Below are 17,389 nucleotides of genomic sequence, written 5' to 3'. Positions count from 1 at the left end.
GCCAAGGGAACCTTTACTCTGCATCTAACCTTTGCTGTTGCTAATCTGTCAGTATATGACAAGACAATGTGGAGGGAGCTTCTTGCATCTAATTATTGATATGGTTCATTAATGGGGTCATAAAGAGGGGACTTCTCTCTACATCTAAGCATCTGTATCTGAGATGCAGGGTGTTCCGTTCTTAAACAGCAACACCTGTCACTTAATTTCACAAAAGCTTTTAAAAACAAAAGAGCATTAAGCCTGGCCCATTTCCAGTTAAACAAATGATACAAATATTTGCCAAAAGAACCACAAGAAGAGCAGAATTGGAAAGTAGTGTAGATTAGCTCCTAATGACAGATACTGGCATCTCCTGGTGTTGTTCATCAGTATTCTTCTGAAGGCTATTAGTTTTCATAAATCATTAATGCTCTGATAAATGTCCAGATCTTGCTCTTAACTCTGGTCTCCATCTGCCCTCTTTCTGTGACAAACCTCTTTATCTGTCACTGCTTAATTAAAGCTGCTTTGGTAATGCCCTCAATCTTCTTCCGTGCACTATTTTACAATCCATACCTCTCTGAGTCTGCAGTATAATTCAAGACACGCTGCACAGTTATCTAGTTCAGCAGATCCCTACTTCTCAGAGGTATAATTGTAACACCTTTGGCCATTTTATCTTCCAACAGGCACTAAATCTTCAAAAGCCTCAATCTTGGTGCTTTCCAATCCTATTTCCTGGTATTTTCGTATTCTGTCCTGTTTCATTCAGCTTTATACATGTCCTACTGAACTTGGCCTTAGATATTCATTCAGTTTCATAATAAAAAAATAAAATTTGACTTTCTGCCGACTTTTCACTTGAATTGATAGTATTTGGCCATTTCGTCAGAAATGATTGGGCGGGTGAGAATGAATTTTAACATCTCATTGGGCAGGAATGTCATGGTATGTAGTAGAACACTGGTCTTGCCCCCCCACCCAAAACTCGTTTCAAAGAGAGGAAAATCAGGTAGCTGTACAGTCAATTCAATCTATTCATCTTGATAGTCAAGGGAAATTAAAGATTCTAGAACAAGGATGGACCCACCATGATCTAACTGAATGACAGAACAAGTCCAAGGGTTGAATGGCCTTCTCATGTTCCAATCAGAATATGACAGAGGTGTAATGGATTGGAAAGTTGTTTCAGAATACTGGAGGTTAATTGTGTTGCCAGATGATGCCTGTGGAAATTACCTTGCGGATGTTTTCTCTTCGGTAAAGGTGTTGTATTGATGGAGTTTGTTGTCGTGTCCCAACGCCAAATGGGGCAAGTTCCCCTCTTTAAATAAAGAATTCTTTCCTCTGGTACTAATGCTGTATTATATTACTTTTGCAAGCTTACATGGATAGCCTTGAAGGTAATGTAAACAATGTAGATGGAATTTTGAACTCATTCACTGCTGCGATTTTCTGTTCATTTGTGGATCACAAGGTGACCAGGCATTATGAAATGTTAATTGGACGTAAGCTTATGTCGCTATTTTTTAACTAAGCTTTTGCGTCATGAGCACTGTACTGAGATCTCTGAAGACCATGGAGTTTGGGTTGCTACGTGCTGTCTCCATATGCCAAGCAGAATCTTTCCAATTAAATCAAAATCTGATTCAGTGATTTATTTATTGAGAGCCCCTTTCGCTTTACTTTTAGATATTACAGGGACATTTGTTAAAATATTATTGAGGATATTGGATGTTGATTGTTCAGCCAATCACCAAAGATGAGTTTGTTCTCTTTAAAGCCGACAAAATTTATTTGCGATTTAAATAAAGCATTCAAAATTATGGAATTACATTCATATAATTATGTGAGTTAACAAGCACAGAAACAGGCTATTTGGTCCAATTATTCCATGCCGATGTTAATGCTCCAGTGGGACATAATCAGCATATATTTATAAATATAGTGGAGATTAAGGGGCTGTTTGTTTGGCTGGGATGGTTGAAGATGAGAGGTCACCTGATGAAACTTCCAGCAATACATCTAAACAGAGTTGGTTTAAGTTAGAATTTTGACTTTTTTGTATTTTATATTTTGTGATGGGTTGATGTAGAAGAAAGGGTTTAGTCATTGTGTATTGGATGGAGTAATATGCACAAAAAAATGGTAAATGAGGTATTATAGAAGATTGTCAATGACTGCTTGTTCAAAGTTAGGTCCAGTTTAATTGGTCATTAGCTTGATCTTGTTTTCTCCTTCATTATTTTTGTAGACACCCAGGAATTTGAGGAATGAGAGGATAGGTTTGAAAATGGAAGATGTGGTCAAAGATCAGCCATGCTCTTGCTGACTGGCAGAGCAGGCTCAGTGGGTGGAGAGTGCAGCTCCTATTTCTCACACTTTTTTTTTGTTACCACTGTCTTCACCTGGCCTTGTTGATAGCAGGTTCCTTATTTGAAATAAGTAACCTGGAAAACTGAGGCTACAGCAAGCCAGGGTTAGTTGAGACGAGATTGACCATTTTACTGGTGAAACCTTTCACCAGACCCAACCCCTATTAACCTTTCTGTCCAGGGCCTCCCCTTCCATCCTCTGCATCTGTTCCTGACCAGGATCTCCTCTGTGCCTCTTGCAGTATGCACTTTACAAAAAGATGACGCTGGCCGCCATCCTGATTCAGAGCAAGTTCCGCAGTTACTATGAGCAGAAGAAGTTCCAGCAGAGTCGGCGGGCAGCTGTCCTCATCCAGCAGTATTATCGCAGCTACAAGGAGTACGGAAAAATGAGGCAGAAGCAAAGGACAACTGCTATGGTCCAACAGAAAATCAGGTAGGATGTCCTGTGTGTACAGACTTCTTCTTGTAGTCTCTTTGGATGGTACTGAAGCCTCAACTTTTCACTGAGGATCTATTCTGAGGCTGCACCTGGCAAGGTATACAGCTCCTAACCGGGGTTTATCCCAGTTTGGGGATGTATTACTCCCAGATGAAGATGTATTAAATCTTAGTTGGACAGTGTTTGCTATTGCCATACAGGATAGATTAAACTGCCTTGGGGTATAGTTTGTGTTTTGGTGATAGCATTGATAAAAATATTGTTCTGTGTTAACAAGCTCCTGGGATGGGACAAACAGACGGAATTTACTGATCACAGTGCATGGGAGCTTAGAGACTTTACCGAGCACAGTTGTTAATAGGCGAACCCCACGTTTGCCAGCATTATGTGTGCAAGCCAGCAGGTGAATTCACAACTGTCACTGGCTCCTCTCCAATGTAAAATCACCCAAACACAAATACTTCATTGCCTGCAAAAATGCTGCACTTTCAGAACTAAAGAGAACTGTCTGATTACCCCTTTGTCTTGATACAGGAGCAGTCTGCTGACTAAGAAACAGGATCAAGCAGCACGGAAGATTATGAGATTTTTGCGCCGCTGTCGCCACAGGTGAGATGTAAAGTCTGCTAATTTTCTAAGAAGATTTTTTCCAGTTCAACTTATTTTACATCATGCTTTCTTTTGACCAGAACAATTAGAGACATTAGAGAGAGTAATAAAAAGGAAAAGCTGGAACCTTGTTAAGAGAAAATCCCACTGTGAGGATAGTTTCTAAACCTCTCGCATCAATACCTCACAAACATCTCTGCTATGAAATTGCTTGCTGCCGCACACCAGCTTTTTTCAGAGAGTAGCATCATTGTCTTGTTGTGAGCGAAGTATCATTACACTGGACTTTGTGTGCCTGGTTTAGGGATTAGTAAGTTAGAGTTCCTCCTAATTGTTACAATTCAGAGACCCTGCAGGAAAGTGTTTATATTTGGATGGCCACATGAGAGTAACATTAGGCCAGGTGCTCACCCCAGTCAATAAGCATTGTGAACACTTGTTGTCTCGGTTGCCGTATAAAAAGTGACCCTTTAGCTAAGGTACTATGTGTAAACACATACAACATGAATCATTGCCATTAGATGACAGGTTACAGCTTGGAGAAGCATTTGAGAATGTGATTTTCTTCACCTCAGTTGCAGCTCTTTGTAGTGATAGGGCATGTGTTTCGTTGAATTCCTGATCTCAATGTGCCCTGTTTGGTATACTAAGTCCAGAAAGAGGGTTCAATCCATCAACAAGCATTGTTAGGCTGCCCTCACACAGACAAATACTGTGAATATCTTCCTTCACAAAACAGAATATTCTCACCTGATTGCAAACAGTGTAAAAATGATCAAACACTAATTTGTACAGGCCAAACACTCCTCCTTTATTTTCATTTATGCTGCCAAAATTTTGTAACTAAACCAAGACTCCTCTATAACCATTTGGCTTGTGCAAACCTTTAAAGATTGGCTATTCTGATGTTTTCAAACGTGGACCCACTCCCATACGTAAACGGTTTGAGACACAGGCCTTGGAATTGAGCTGAGAGATGTTAAATCATCAACATATTTGAATTAATTTCTTCCATACTATATTTGAACAGTCACTAATTTAAATAAATGATTTCCCTCCTAAAAGTATTGGACAAGGAAACTTTAAACCTATACATGTACCATCAGATAGAATGTGCAGTTTCAAGGGAAACACTTCATGAGGAATAAATTGCTATCGTCAGCTTGTAGGGAACTCATATCTCAGAGTCAGAAGTTTGTAGATTATAGCCTCACTCCAGAGTCTTGGGCACAAAATACGCTGCAATATTCAGGAGGTACAACATTGTCAGTAGGTGCCACCTTTTAGATAAGATGTTAAGCTGCCATCTTCTCAGGTGAGGCTAAAGATCACAAACCACTCTTTAAAGAACAGCAAGGAATTCTCCCTGTTGTCATGACTTATTTCTGTTATAGGATTATTGATGTACATGAGTTGACAGCCATATTTCCTATAATGCAAAAATGTTCAATTGACTAAAAAACATTTTGGGACATCCTGAGTTTATGGAAAGCCCTGTATCAATGTCCATTTGTCTTCACATTTGAAATGTAGAAAACTGACACAAAAATTTACAGTGAGACACAAATGAGCTGTACAAGTAGCACAGCTTCACTCCATGTCTCCCCGTATTTACCCCCAACAATGTCCCATTGAAATTAACATTTGAGCAATGAATATTGGGGAATTCTGTGGAGGGAAAAAGCAACAAGAATTAGTTGAATCAGTGGGGTTCCCAGATAGTAGGAAGGCCTTTACCTGTCACAAGAATCAACGAACCCAATCTTCTGAATTCGAAGAACCCCGTATGTATGAAGGAAAGTGTTGTGTTAATAAACACGCAGTTTAAACAGTTTTGCACCCTGGTCCCCATTAAAATCCCCTCCAATATTTTAATAAGGTGTGGGCACAGGGATTCTCAGGTGGTAATTTTCTTTTAAACACTTTTTGTTGAAAAAGTAACAAATAACACCAGAAACTGGCAGAAATTTAGATCACTTAACTTGGAGAATTCAAGATGGTAAACGAAATTTCAACTTAGAATACAATTCCTCTGCCAAGAAGTATTTGCACGTTGATCTTACCAGAGTTTCATTTTGTCTTGTGATGAATGTGATCATATTAGTGCAAAATCCTCTGGTTGCAATCGTAATTTATTTGTGGGTTTTGGAATTATAGCACTGGTATGCACAAAAACTAAGACTCACCCCAGGAGTTGTGAATTTTGACACCACGAGGTAGCTACCAGCTGACAGATGGGAGGGTTAGATTTAGTTTGAAGTGATACTAGGTTTGGCCTCAGGCTGAAAACTTATTGTGGCCTATAACTTGCATGTTTTCCAAGACCTCACTGATGCTGTATATTATCTTCTCAATCTCTTCCTTTCCTGTTAGGATTTCTGACTCTGGTTCAGTGTATTCCTGAAGATTGAATTACATTGGTCTCCTACTTCACACTGCTCCACCTCTCCACCCCCCTGCACACACAACGCTGTAACTATTGGTCACAAAATGTACTCTAATGGTAGATCAGAAAGCAAACATACTGTCCATGACTCAAGTGGATGAATGCCAAAGAGCCTTCTCTTGCCCAACTCGTGTATTTTTAAACTAGTAAACATCTTCAGTGTTTTAAAAAGAACACTCAATGTTTTAATACCCAAACCAATTTTTCACCAGATTTGTAGTTTCCTTGAGAACTATCTTCAATTCCTGGAGTCACCAGAACAATCCTAGCATGTGGGCAACCACATGGCTGCCTGATCAACTTGGCCAAACTGAATAGGCCAGTAGTGTTAGTTTTCTTCTGGCTGGCCTATTTGGACCCTTGATCAGAATTCAGGAACTTCAAAACAACGGAATACCAATTTGAGATAACACAGTATAGAGCTGGATGAATATTGCAGACCAACTTGCTATACCAATTTCTATACTGTGTTATTTCACATTCTCCAGCATCGGCAGTTCCTACTATCTCTGAATACCAATTTGTTTAGTTCAGTTCCTCAACACAGGTTTCTACCCCGTTCATATACGACAGCATCAGAAGAGTTTATTTTAAACCCAATAAAAGGTTACATTAGTTAACCAGGAAATAAAATTCCCACAAAACGAAGAGAAATGAGAAAGACTGAAACAACAAAAAAAAATTAGGATACGAATAGATTTAGGATAATTGGCGAACGAAAATCCAAGGAGGAAGTTTTTTTGTTTAGGTACTGAATTGTTATAATCCAGAATGCACAGTATTAGGGGGTGGTGGAAGCAGATTCAATAATAACTTCCAGAGGGAATTGAAAAGCATAAATTTATCCAGCTATGGGGAAGAACCAGAATGTGGGACTAATTAGAAAGCTCTTTATAAGGAGTTGCACACTGGGTCAGATAGCTACTTTGTTTGATTCTGTGGGCAGAGAGAATTAAGACATGGGGCTAAAAATGATCGCTGAGCAATGTTAGGGGAATACACTCCACGAGGTAGAAATTGGTCTCAGGGAGAACCTCATTGTTTACTTTGTGTATTCCATTGAATAGAATTGATGATCGAAATAGTTTTCATTTGTTAAAACAAGGAGAAACATAAAAGGTCATGATACAAAAGAAAGCAATATTCATTGTCATGCACAGCACTAAGTCAGTAAGCTCCTAAAAGAGAAAGATGCTTAACATTTTAGCAGAACTCCTAAAGAAGCAAAAACTTTGTTTACTTCAGTCATTTTTTTTTCAATGTAACAAAGTGATGGCTGAATCCACCTGATGGACCACAAGTATTGAAGGTGACACAAGATGTCTAGAACAAAATGTGATGCAACCAAATGCACACACATGTTAATTCTGGACAACTTGCTGTTCATGAAAGTCATAAAATGATACAGCACCAAAGGAGACCATTTGGCCCTTTACACCTATGCAAAATCCCTCGGTCTAGCATTGTTTGGGTTCTATGGACAGACAAGGCATATCAGACCAGCTTTGGTGAGATTGTCACAATTCCTCAGAATTGGCGATGTTGGTCATCTTAACATTTTTGTTGCTGCACTGATTGTTTATCTGTGTCAATACTGTGTATGTCACAGGAGCATCTAAACTCTAATAGTCAACTGTTTAATATTACTCACTCCTCCCTGCTTAATTCTTCCGAATGTGTCCTTTCTTGTTTTTACTGCTTTGACCATAACACACTGTTTGTTTCCTGTCAGCCACTTGGGCTGCCATTTGGTTTCATCCTTTAGTGTTGTATAGCCTTCAGCAACAAAAGGCATGAGAGGTGATTAAAAATATTTTTGATCCAATTATTGACCTTAATTGTGCTTCTGTTTTAAGTTGAGGTTTGTGAGATGGAGGACAGACTGTTCCTTTATGACTTCAAATAGGTGTGTGTAATTGAATCACAGCTAATTCTGTTACCAGTCAAATAGTTGATTTTGAAACCCTCATGATAAGAAGATTCATCTACCCTGTGATTGAATTTCTAAGCATGTTCATTGTTGCCCAGTGGCAAGTGTATGAGAAGCATCATTGGCCCTTGTCAACAGGCCTGGAGATGGGCAGGAAGCATGTCCATGTTGACTCTTAGACAAGCATCTTATGCCAAACCCATCCAAAAAATAGAACTTTGGTGTTGATAGCCAATGAGGGATCCTCATTTCTGAACTCATTCACACTCCTAGTAAGAGGTGGTGAAGAGATTTTGAAGGAAATTGTCGAAAAGGGAAGTGGGAGGGAGGGAGAAATGGCATCAAGTTGCATCAAAATGTGAAGTGTTGAAACCTGCCTTTGGTCTGATAATTGATGGTACGTTTAGTTTGCTAATAGCTGTTTGGTATTGTTTTGCTGTCTAAAGCCCCCTGGTGGACCGTAGACTGTACAAAAGGGTGAGTGTAGCCTTCTGCTGGCCAGCTTCTCTCTATCTCTGCTTGGTGCCTGCTTGCATGAGGCTGCAGCCTAACCTGCCAATTCTCACGTTTGTTGCTTATGATGAAACTAACACTCCACACAATACTAACAATTTGCTTCTTAAAATACATTTTTGACTATATATATATTAAATATATATATGAAGAATGATTTCACCAAATGTTTTTGTGCATGATCCAGAATGACACTTGTAATGAATTGTGGAATACTGGATGATACCAGGAGTTTGCCAATAAAAATGTTTAATGTGGAACTCATTTGGCTCATGGGATTTAACACCAAGGTTTTTAGAAATTGAAAAGTCAAGCAAAGCCAAACCATGCTAGTATTTGAGTGCAATTCTGCCCTTCCTGGCTCAAGTGGTAATACTGCTGACACTCCTGGCATTCTCACAAAGGATGAGTGGACCTTGGACTGCACAATAATGGATTTGGATGCAGTGTTGGAAGTTCTGCAGAATTGTACTGTACATTAAAGCACATTTCTATTACACGTAAAGGATCTTTTGACCATTAGCTTTTGAGGCCCAATATGTCAGGGTCATTTTTGATCCAAAATTTGGGATTTACAGAATCAAGACACTTGGGAATACCAGGCAGGAATTTGACCTTGAAGCGTCTGAGGTCTAAAGCCAAGATGTGGCTGTGACACTTACCATATTATATAATGTTTCTGGTTCAGTTCAGAGTCCTGTTCCATTCCTTCCTACTTCAGTTATCAAGTCAGTGATGGAGAGCCATGTTGTTGCATGTTGCCAAAGGAGACGATGTCAGTTTGATGCAGCGATGTTTTAATGAAGGTCATCCCAGAAAGGGGGTGTACAGGACATCATTTCCTCTGAATTGAATAGTTAATTCTTTCAAATACACAGTGCACCAGTCACAACTGATCTGTCTTTTATTTCACATGGAGATTATGCAGATATCTCTCACAGTCACATTAAATGTAGCTTACATTGTCTATACTTGCATCATATTCTATTCCATTTCTTTTGGAATAAGAGCAAGCTTGGGTATATGGAAAACATTTACAGGGGATGTGCCTTGAGGAATGGAATACTTTATTTCAGGAACCATAAAGTCGTAGAGATTTATTGTATGGAAACAGTCCTTTCAGTCCAACTCATCCATGCCAACCAAATATCCTAAGTTAATCTAGAACTGTTTGCTCGCATTTGGCCCATAAAACTGGAAACACTTCCTTTTTATGTGTTCATCCAGGTGTCTTTTAATTGTACCAGCTTCCATCACGTCCTCTGGCACCTTTTCCCATACATGTGTGAAAAAGTTAGAAATCTTTCTCCTCTCACCTTAAACCAATGCCCCCTAGTTTTGGACTCCCCTACCCTAGGAAAAAGACCTTGGCTATTCACCCTATCTGTACCCTTCATGATTTTGTGAACCTCTATAAAGGTCACCCCTCAGCCTCTGAGGCTCCAGGGAAAACTTGCCCAGCCTATTTAGCTTCTCCCTATAGCTCAAATCCTCCAACCCTGGCCACATCCTTGTAAATCTTTTCTGAGCCCTTTCAATTTTCACATCATCTTTGCTTTAGCAGGGTAACTGGAATTGAATGCAGTAATCCAAAAGTGGCCTAACCAATGTCCTGTACAGCTGTAACATGACCTTCCAACTTCTACACTCAATGCAGTGACCATTAAAGGCACATACACCAAACGTCATCTTCATTACTCTGTCTACCTGCAACTTGACTTTCAAGGAAGTATGAACCTACATCCCAAAGTCTCTGTTCAGCAACACTTCCCAGGACCTTACCACTAAGTGTATAAATCTTGCCCTGATTTTCCTTACCAAAATGCAACACCTCACATTTATCTAAATTAAACTCTATCTGTCACTCCTCGGCCCATTTGCCCATCTGATCAAGGTCATTTTGTATTCTGAGATAACCTTCTTTGCTGTCCACGACATCTCTAATTTTGGTGCCATCTGCAAACTTATTAAGCATACCTCCTATATTAACACATAAATCATTTTTATAAATCACAAAAAGCAGGGGACCCAGCACTAATCTTGATGGCATACTGCTGGTCACAGGCCTCTCGTCCAAAGATCAACCCTCCACCATCATCCTCTGTCTCCTACCTTCACACTAGCACAGAATTATTCAATTTCACACACCAACAGTCTTGTGGCCTCAGAATAAAAATGCAAAATTCAGCTCTGGGTGTTAGGAAGTAGATTGAAACTGTCACAGCTTACTTTGCATAAAGCCTTTAAAAACAGCAAACAGAGGAGACCTTCAGACTTAGCATCTGACCTCACATCACTCATTGACTTCCATATCTGTCTCATTACTGCCATGACCGTATACCCCAGCCCAGTCATGTTCGTTAAGCGTTGGAAATGTTTTCATCCCAGTAGATGCTTTGCTGAGGTCCAGGTGCACTCCCAAACCCAGGACTCATGAACCTATTCCTTAACGACTATATGCATAGCAAGTTATTTGACAATGGTGGCATCATGACCCTCATTCACCATTATATGTTGGAATTGTCTACATCATATGGGGTAGAGAAGTATTTCAAATGAATTTTTTTGTTTTTGCCATTAATTACTGGGAAATAGATATAATAAAACAACATTTTCATTTCTTCACTGTCACAATCCCTTGGAGATGTTAGCTACAGGAAATAAAAGAGGATATTTCCTCTCCCCATTCAAATCTTTAAAATTAAAGATATGCTTGACTGTTGCTTATTAACTTTTTAAATCTAGCAACACCCCACCAGAATCTTTGGCTGTTGACTGATTTGACTACAGAACATTTCAATGCTTAGTGATGATATGGGAGAGCTGACCATCAGGCTAAGACTGCAACTTCAGCACAGGAATGAGAATCACATTTATTCATAGGACAGGCTGGTAATACATTCTGAGCAAAGCTGGCCCTGCCAGTCAGCAAAAGCTCATGATGGAGAAATAATGGGTTCATGTGTTCAATCAATTTTCATGGTCGTGGCTTGCTATTATCCAAAATTGACAAAAGTTTGTGTTGCATCCCATGAGCCATCCTGCAGAAGCACCCCTGCCAGCACACACAGCTCCCCGGGAGGTTTAACAGCTTTAGCAGATCAGTAACTATAGATTATCGAGTTTGGAATGACTGCATGCATGCACATGGCTGATGTCACAGGCTAAAATCAAAATCATTGATAGTATTTAAAGCTGCAGTATATTTATAGAAAAGTAACGGATTCTCCCCAATTGACAAAATAATGAATGCTTGTCCCCTCCCCAACTTCCTCTTTTGCTTTTTTATTGATTTCACATGCTCACTTGTTGGGTAATAGTTCCCCCAATACCTAAAACTTACAGCAACAGTTATAGAGATTGATCTTCCCTTGAGTCTCATACTGTGAATATTGTCATGCTGTTTAACTGTAGAGGACATCAGCATTGAGCTGGTATCCTGCTTACATTCCAAATGTCACCCTTGTGCATTTTCCAGGAGAAGTCACAAATAGTGATCAGATGCAGTAACCCCAGCTGATGTTTGCAACCCTCCTGAATCTCTGGTGTCATATTTTCTGGTTGAGAGAACAACATTCACAGTAACAAATTTCATTTTAACAAAGATTTAACAAAGCTTAAAGGAGTCTTCTTACTGTTGTAGTATGTTTTATTTAACCATACACCCTCAGGTCAATGTAGTACTGAATGTTCTTTTCAGTTTCTCATGTATGTATTACTCAACCCTGCACATACAGTGATCAATTATTATGGCATCGAGCATAGAATAGAAATGGCACCAACATACCCTCTATTTTTTTAAACTGTCTGTGCAGCCTAAGTATGCAACTCCTTTAATATATTTTACACTGTGGCTTATGGGAACCAATGTGTGTGTGGTCTGCACAGGAATTTTCAAGTTGCCATATTGAATAGAACCTCAGATCTCAGTCAAGCTGTTCCTATACTGAACATTGTCTGTAAGCACTAGTGAAATTTCTGATCGTTTTACTGTAATAAAGTACTGTATAACACCTCTTGAAACTGCTTATAACCCTTGCTGTCTGTCTTTACATCAGGACTGAAGGATAATTAGCTGCAGGTAGAAGTTTTTGCAAGACGTAGTGTAATCCAGTTTGTGCTATTGTTGATGAGTGGGACAGTGCTTAATAGTATTAGTATCCAATGCAGGTTCTTCCATTCATACTAATGTTGCCAAAAGAAGTAAATAATCAATTTGCAACTGGAGCCTACCAAATCCTTGAGTTTTCTTTGGAAGATTTTTGCACGTGTACTACTTTTACTTTTAAAACAGCAGTTGTAACTATAAAATGATTTAATTTACACTCTGCACATTTTTAAACACCTTGGGTTCTAAGTTTTATCTGAGAGTTCTACTCTTCATATTTTAACATGCTTGCTTATTTTCAGTGAACAGATGGGTTTGGATAGCGCAGTCAGGAATTTAACAAACTAAAACTGACACAGGGAATAGACTAAACCCCTGATTTTTTTTTAAGCTGTATCATTTATTTATGCCATAGATCCATTTGTGGCACAAGCGGTTAGTGATTCCAAAACCACCCATAATTTACCCCCTCTGAGTCACCAGTTTAACAGTGTTAATGCCAGTTTGAACAAGTTTTGCCAGGGATTGGGAGACTTCTGTAGCCTTGTTGGGTGCATTATGCTTGGTCAAGGAGTAATAATTCAGAGGCCACCCCATGGGAACATGCATTGCAACCCAGGCGCATCTGCTCGTTCTCCCATGTGAATTCAACATGCTTACTGCATTTCAACACTGAGTCAGTATATACCAGTTTAACTAACTGATGATAACATAGTAATAAGATCATTGGACTAGTAAACACAGGCCCAAATAATGCTTTGTGGACATGAAGTCAAATCCCACCAAGCTGGTGGAGTTTAAATTCTGTTGATAAATAGAGAATTAAAGCTATTTTCATTAACAGTAATTGTCAATTGTTGGAAAGATCCATCTGGTTCACCAATATCCTTTAGAGAAAAAAAAATTGATCCTTACCCGGTCTGGCCTACATTTGACTCCAGAGCCAGACAATTGGTTGACTCTTAAATGACCTTGGCAATGGCCGAACCAGCCATTCAGTTCAAGGGCAATAAAGGGATGTGCAAGACTTGCAGGCTTTGAGAACACCCACACCATAAAGAGGGGGAGAAGAGGCAATGTTAATGTGCAGTTAGAAGATTGTACACAACAGCATTGTTAAAGAGCATTTACATAGCGTCTCTAACATAGTGAAACATCCTAAGGTACTTCACAGGAGTGCTGATAGACAGTGCTGGGTTACATAATCACAGCCTCCAAAGGATCAAGCCAAGGCTTTACAAAGACCTGATGCCAAACTGAAACTTTCCTCCACAATTGACCTCTGCTGTGCACACGTTAGGCCAATTATCTAAACAAAGTACCTGAGCAATTACATTTAATATCAATGCCAGGTTACATACCATTCCATCTTACCAACTGGAAGAGTTTCCACTATCAATTTGATCGTTTAACTTGATCCAAATTGACTGCCAATACAACTTACTCCTTACTGAACTATTGCTGACATAATTTTTTTCCAAGTTTCATGGATGAGTGGCTGCCCAGCAATTGAAATGAGTCAGACGTACATAGCTCAAACAGACTACATAAGGAGCAGTCCCTTTAAGATTTGTAGTAATAGTTCAATTTTAAAGTTGCCTTACAGTGCAAGAAACAGACCGCCCAGCATAGGGAAATTGGAGAAAACATTTGTCACTTATTTCTCCAACCCCATCAGTGAGGAAGTGATATTCCTTCCATCCCCTAAGTATCTTTCCTTTTCTTAATCAGTATGAGTAAGACACTTTCTATTTCTATTAATTTAACACTCAAGTTGTCTCTGCTGCAACTTGTGGCTTTCTTGTATTGATATTGCTATGGTTATTGCATCTCTAAATATTCCTCGCTTTTCCCCCAGAACACGAGCTATGCTGCCCTGCACACATTTCTTCCTTAAATCAAACAATGATTTTCTCTGGTACTGATAGGATGGGACCAGGTCGATTACCTGCTTCCTGGTAACAGTGTTCGGTTAAAATGACCCTCTCCATGACTCATCAGAGCATCCTCACTAATTTTTCTTTCATTAAATTGCCAGTTTCCTCAGTGTCCTCATTCTCCTAAAGTCTACAAACTCAGGTTTGATGTTGGTTCAGTTTACTTCCCCTGACCTCTTCACAACGGACAAAGCCAAGAGTTTAAAAGTAGCTACCGATACACACAAATTTGCATCAGCTACTGGGACTAATTCACCTCAGGATGTATGTATTTAGAGTACTTTAGTAGTGGTCTTAAACAGAAAGGCCAGTTAAGTTTGACTCCATCTTAACAGCTAAACAGTACAGTTGTGTTCTGAACCCCAGAGCAGCTATAAGAAAGGCCATGGTTATTCAGCTCGTTCAGTTTAACACTTGATAAACTCACATTTCATCCCTTCTTTTACCTTTAATTGTAGATTTCACCAAGGCCTTCGCCTCTCATAATACAAATGACCTGTTTTTTTTTAAATCATTTATTTCCTGACCAGTAGCTTTCTGCCTTTCTGCAGGAACTGATTTTTTGATATAATATATTGCAGCTTTAAATGAGTGGCAAAAAGATGGTTCAAATTCATTGGCTTGTTTGGATTTCTTTGACCTCAGTCACAAAAGAGTTGTGATGAAATGATACTGCTCAAAAATGAAGGGGCGACCCAATTTCCAATAATGTACAGTCATATTAGTGTGTGAAATGTGAAATTATATGATCCTGTTATGTGGGACCTAGCCTGTTGTTATGGATTTCTGGTCTTACCACAACTCTATACTCTCATTAACATTTTTAAGTTCCGCAGTCAGGATGTTTCTCGAGTGCACATTGTGGGGACTGCTGTTACTGTGTAAGGTACTGGAAAGGATTGATTGCTTGCATCCAATGTGTGATGACAACATGAACAAGTTGTTCTGGATGCACTTATATGTAGCTTCACATTGGAAACTGTAACATCTCTCTGATTGCTATGACTAGTGTCATGTGGCATCTGACACCTTATTGCACTGAAATGCTCAACTTTGAGCTGGAGAAATTAACCCCCATGACAAACCAGACCAGGGTAGTAAGAAAACACACAAATTAAGTGCAAGCGGGGGCCTCAGGCTTATAATGAAAGCTGTAGTGGTGACACACAAGTACTGGTAGTTTCCAGGCAACTGGCTCCTTTACTGTAAGAGACTAATTGGTTCAGCAATGGAAGTAGATTTAGAAGCACAATTTTGAGATGTGTGAATTTGATGAAAAGTATGAAATTGAAACTACTTAAAGACTTCCATCAGGATCCAGGTTCATCATTTGTGCCCCTCCAAATGAGATTACACAAATGCTAAGGTAGAAGTTCATTTTGGTTGGTGACACAGAACGGATGATTTTAGATTAGACACCCCTTAAATGGAGCACCTAATATTTACTTCCATTTACTGCAATGGAACTGAACATCAGGCACTGTCTATAACAGGCAGCCGATTCAATATCATCTGTTTGCACGATTGTCGTAACACATTTTTGCACATCGTGCTTTTATTGACATAATAATTAATGATAAATATCTTGGGTACTCTAGTGGATCTTCAAGTATGCAGGATCACTTGAGATTCCCATAATCATGATCATTGGAGCTTTACAGTTTGCTGCAACTGGTGATTTACATCAGTGAGAAAAAAGGTTTTACCCTGCGTTGAGTGTATAGAAATAGAAAGAAATAGTTTTAAATTCTAGCCGAAGAGAACTTGAAGAGCAGAAAGCGCCAAACAGTCGTAGAGAGGTGAACTGTTGTTCTGCACTCATGAGAAAGACAATAGAGTTGTGGATGTCACTATGAAGAACCATGATGATGTATAATTTTTAGTCTAGCATTGGCACCTCACATTTCATTAATTATATCTCATGTTCGACGTAAGCTCCTGAGAACTCAGGTTGATGCTGGCTTGTCCTGTTCCCAGGCCCAGGTGATTTTCTATCCATTAACAACCCAATCCTCACATTGGGTTACAACCCCATAAAGTGAACCCATCCATTAAAAACGTTGAAACTGCCCTTCATAACATGTGTTGCTCAAAAATGCTAATAGCTTTGGAAGGTAATTCAACCCTGTTGTATAGTGGGAAGGCTGAAATTCTGAAATCAAAGGAGCTTCCCATTTCTTGTTACTTATTAATTTCGCACTGTTATTTCTATTGTATATGATTTATATGTTTGAAGGTGGGGAGAGAATGTTAGGCCTTTTTCAGTTCTGGCATTGAAACAACAACAAGTCAGTAAATTCTGAACTATCAACACTGAACAATAATAGTCACCAGCTAAGTGTCAATAAACCACAACATTATCCTTATTTGTCATCTGATGACACATCTCTGAGGCAGGTAGGACTTGAACTTGGACGTTCTGGATCAGAGGTCAGGGCATTATATGTTGTGTAATCCATCATGTTGAACATGCTATAAATTATTATTTGCACCCAAGTCTTAAATTAATATTTTAACAGCAGACTTGTTTTATTTAATTTAAATGAGTTAACTTTACTGTCAAAGTGGCAGACAGTGGAATTTGCTAGAATGCAGTGGTGGTTGGTGCAATTTCCAGGCTGGATTTGATGAAGAATTGTCAAGGTGAAGTAAGATCTTGAGTTCACAGATAAACCCAGGAAACTATGGGTGAATTATCCCTCTGCATGTGATTGGATGTTACAGTTGACTGGCAATGAAAAATGCCTGACACAAAGTTAGACTGGCTAGAAGATTCCAAAGTACATAAGATTTCAACACAGAGGGAAAGATTGACACATATCAAATGTAAAACTGAATATCATTCTTATTTAGTCCCTTGTTGGCTCTTTCTGTTTTGCAATTCCACCTAGAATAATAGAATCCCTACAGTGTGAAAACAAACCATTCGGCTAATCAAGTCTGCACCGACCCTCCAAAAAGCATCCCACCCAGACCCACCCCTCATCCCTATAACCTTGCATTTCCCATGGCTAATCCACCTAACCTACACATCCCTGGACACAATG

The 17,389-nt window shown here is 39.2% G+C and overlaps 1 protein-coding gene across 10 annotated transcripts in view; it reads left to right on the top strand.

The window, feature by feature from the left end:
* Positions 1-17,389, top strand: part of camta1a (calmodulin binding transcription activator 1a) — a 1,145,933-nt gene that overhangs the window by 1,104,262 nt on the left and 24,282 nt on the right. For 5 of the 10 annotated variants that reach the window (XM_048561405.2, XM_048561401.2, XM_048561407.2 and 2 more), the window contains 4 exons: positions 1,365-1,385; positions 2,600-2,793; positions 3,334-3,408; positions 8,231-8,261. In XM_048561405.2, the coding sequence (XP_048417362.1) occupies positions 1,365-1,385; positions 2,600-2,793; positions 3,334-3,408; positions 8,231-8,261 (321 nt within the window). Of the gene's footprint in view, positions 1-1,364; positions 1,386-2,599; positions 2,794-3,333; positions 3,413-8,230; positions 8,262-17,389 lie in introns of those variants that run through there. The other 5 variants (XM_048561404.2, XM_059655607.1, XM_048561406.2 and 2 more) reach the window with 3 other exon arrangements.

Source organism: Stegostoma tigrinum, chromosome 28, assembly GCF_030684315.1.
Source record: "Stegostoma tigrinum isolate sSteTig4 chromosome 28, sSteTig4.hap1, whole genome shotgun sequence".
Classification (NCBI taxonomy): domain Eukaryota; kingdom Metazoa; phylum Chordata; class Chondrichthyes; order Orectolobiformes; family Stegostomatidae; genus Stegostoma; species Stegostoma tigrinum.
This window is presented reverse-complemented; position numbering and strand designations above follow the sequence as displayed.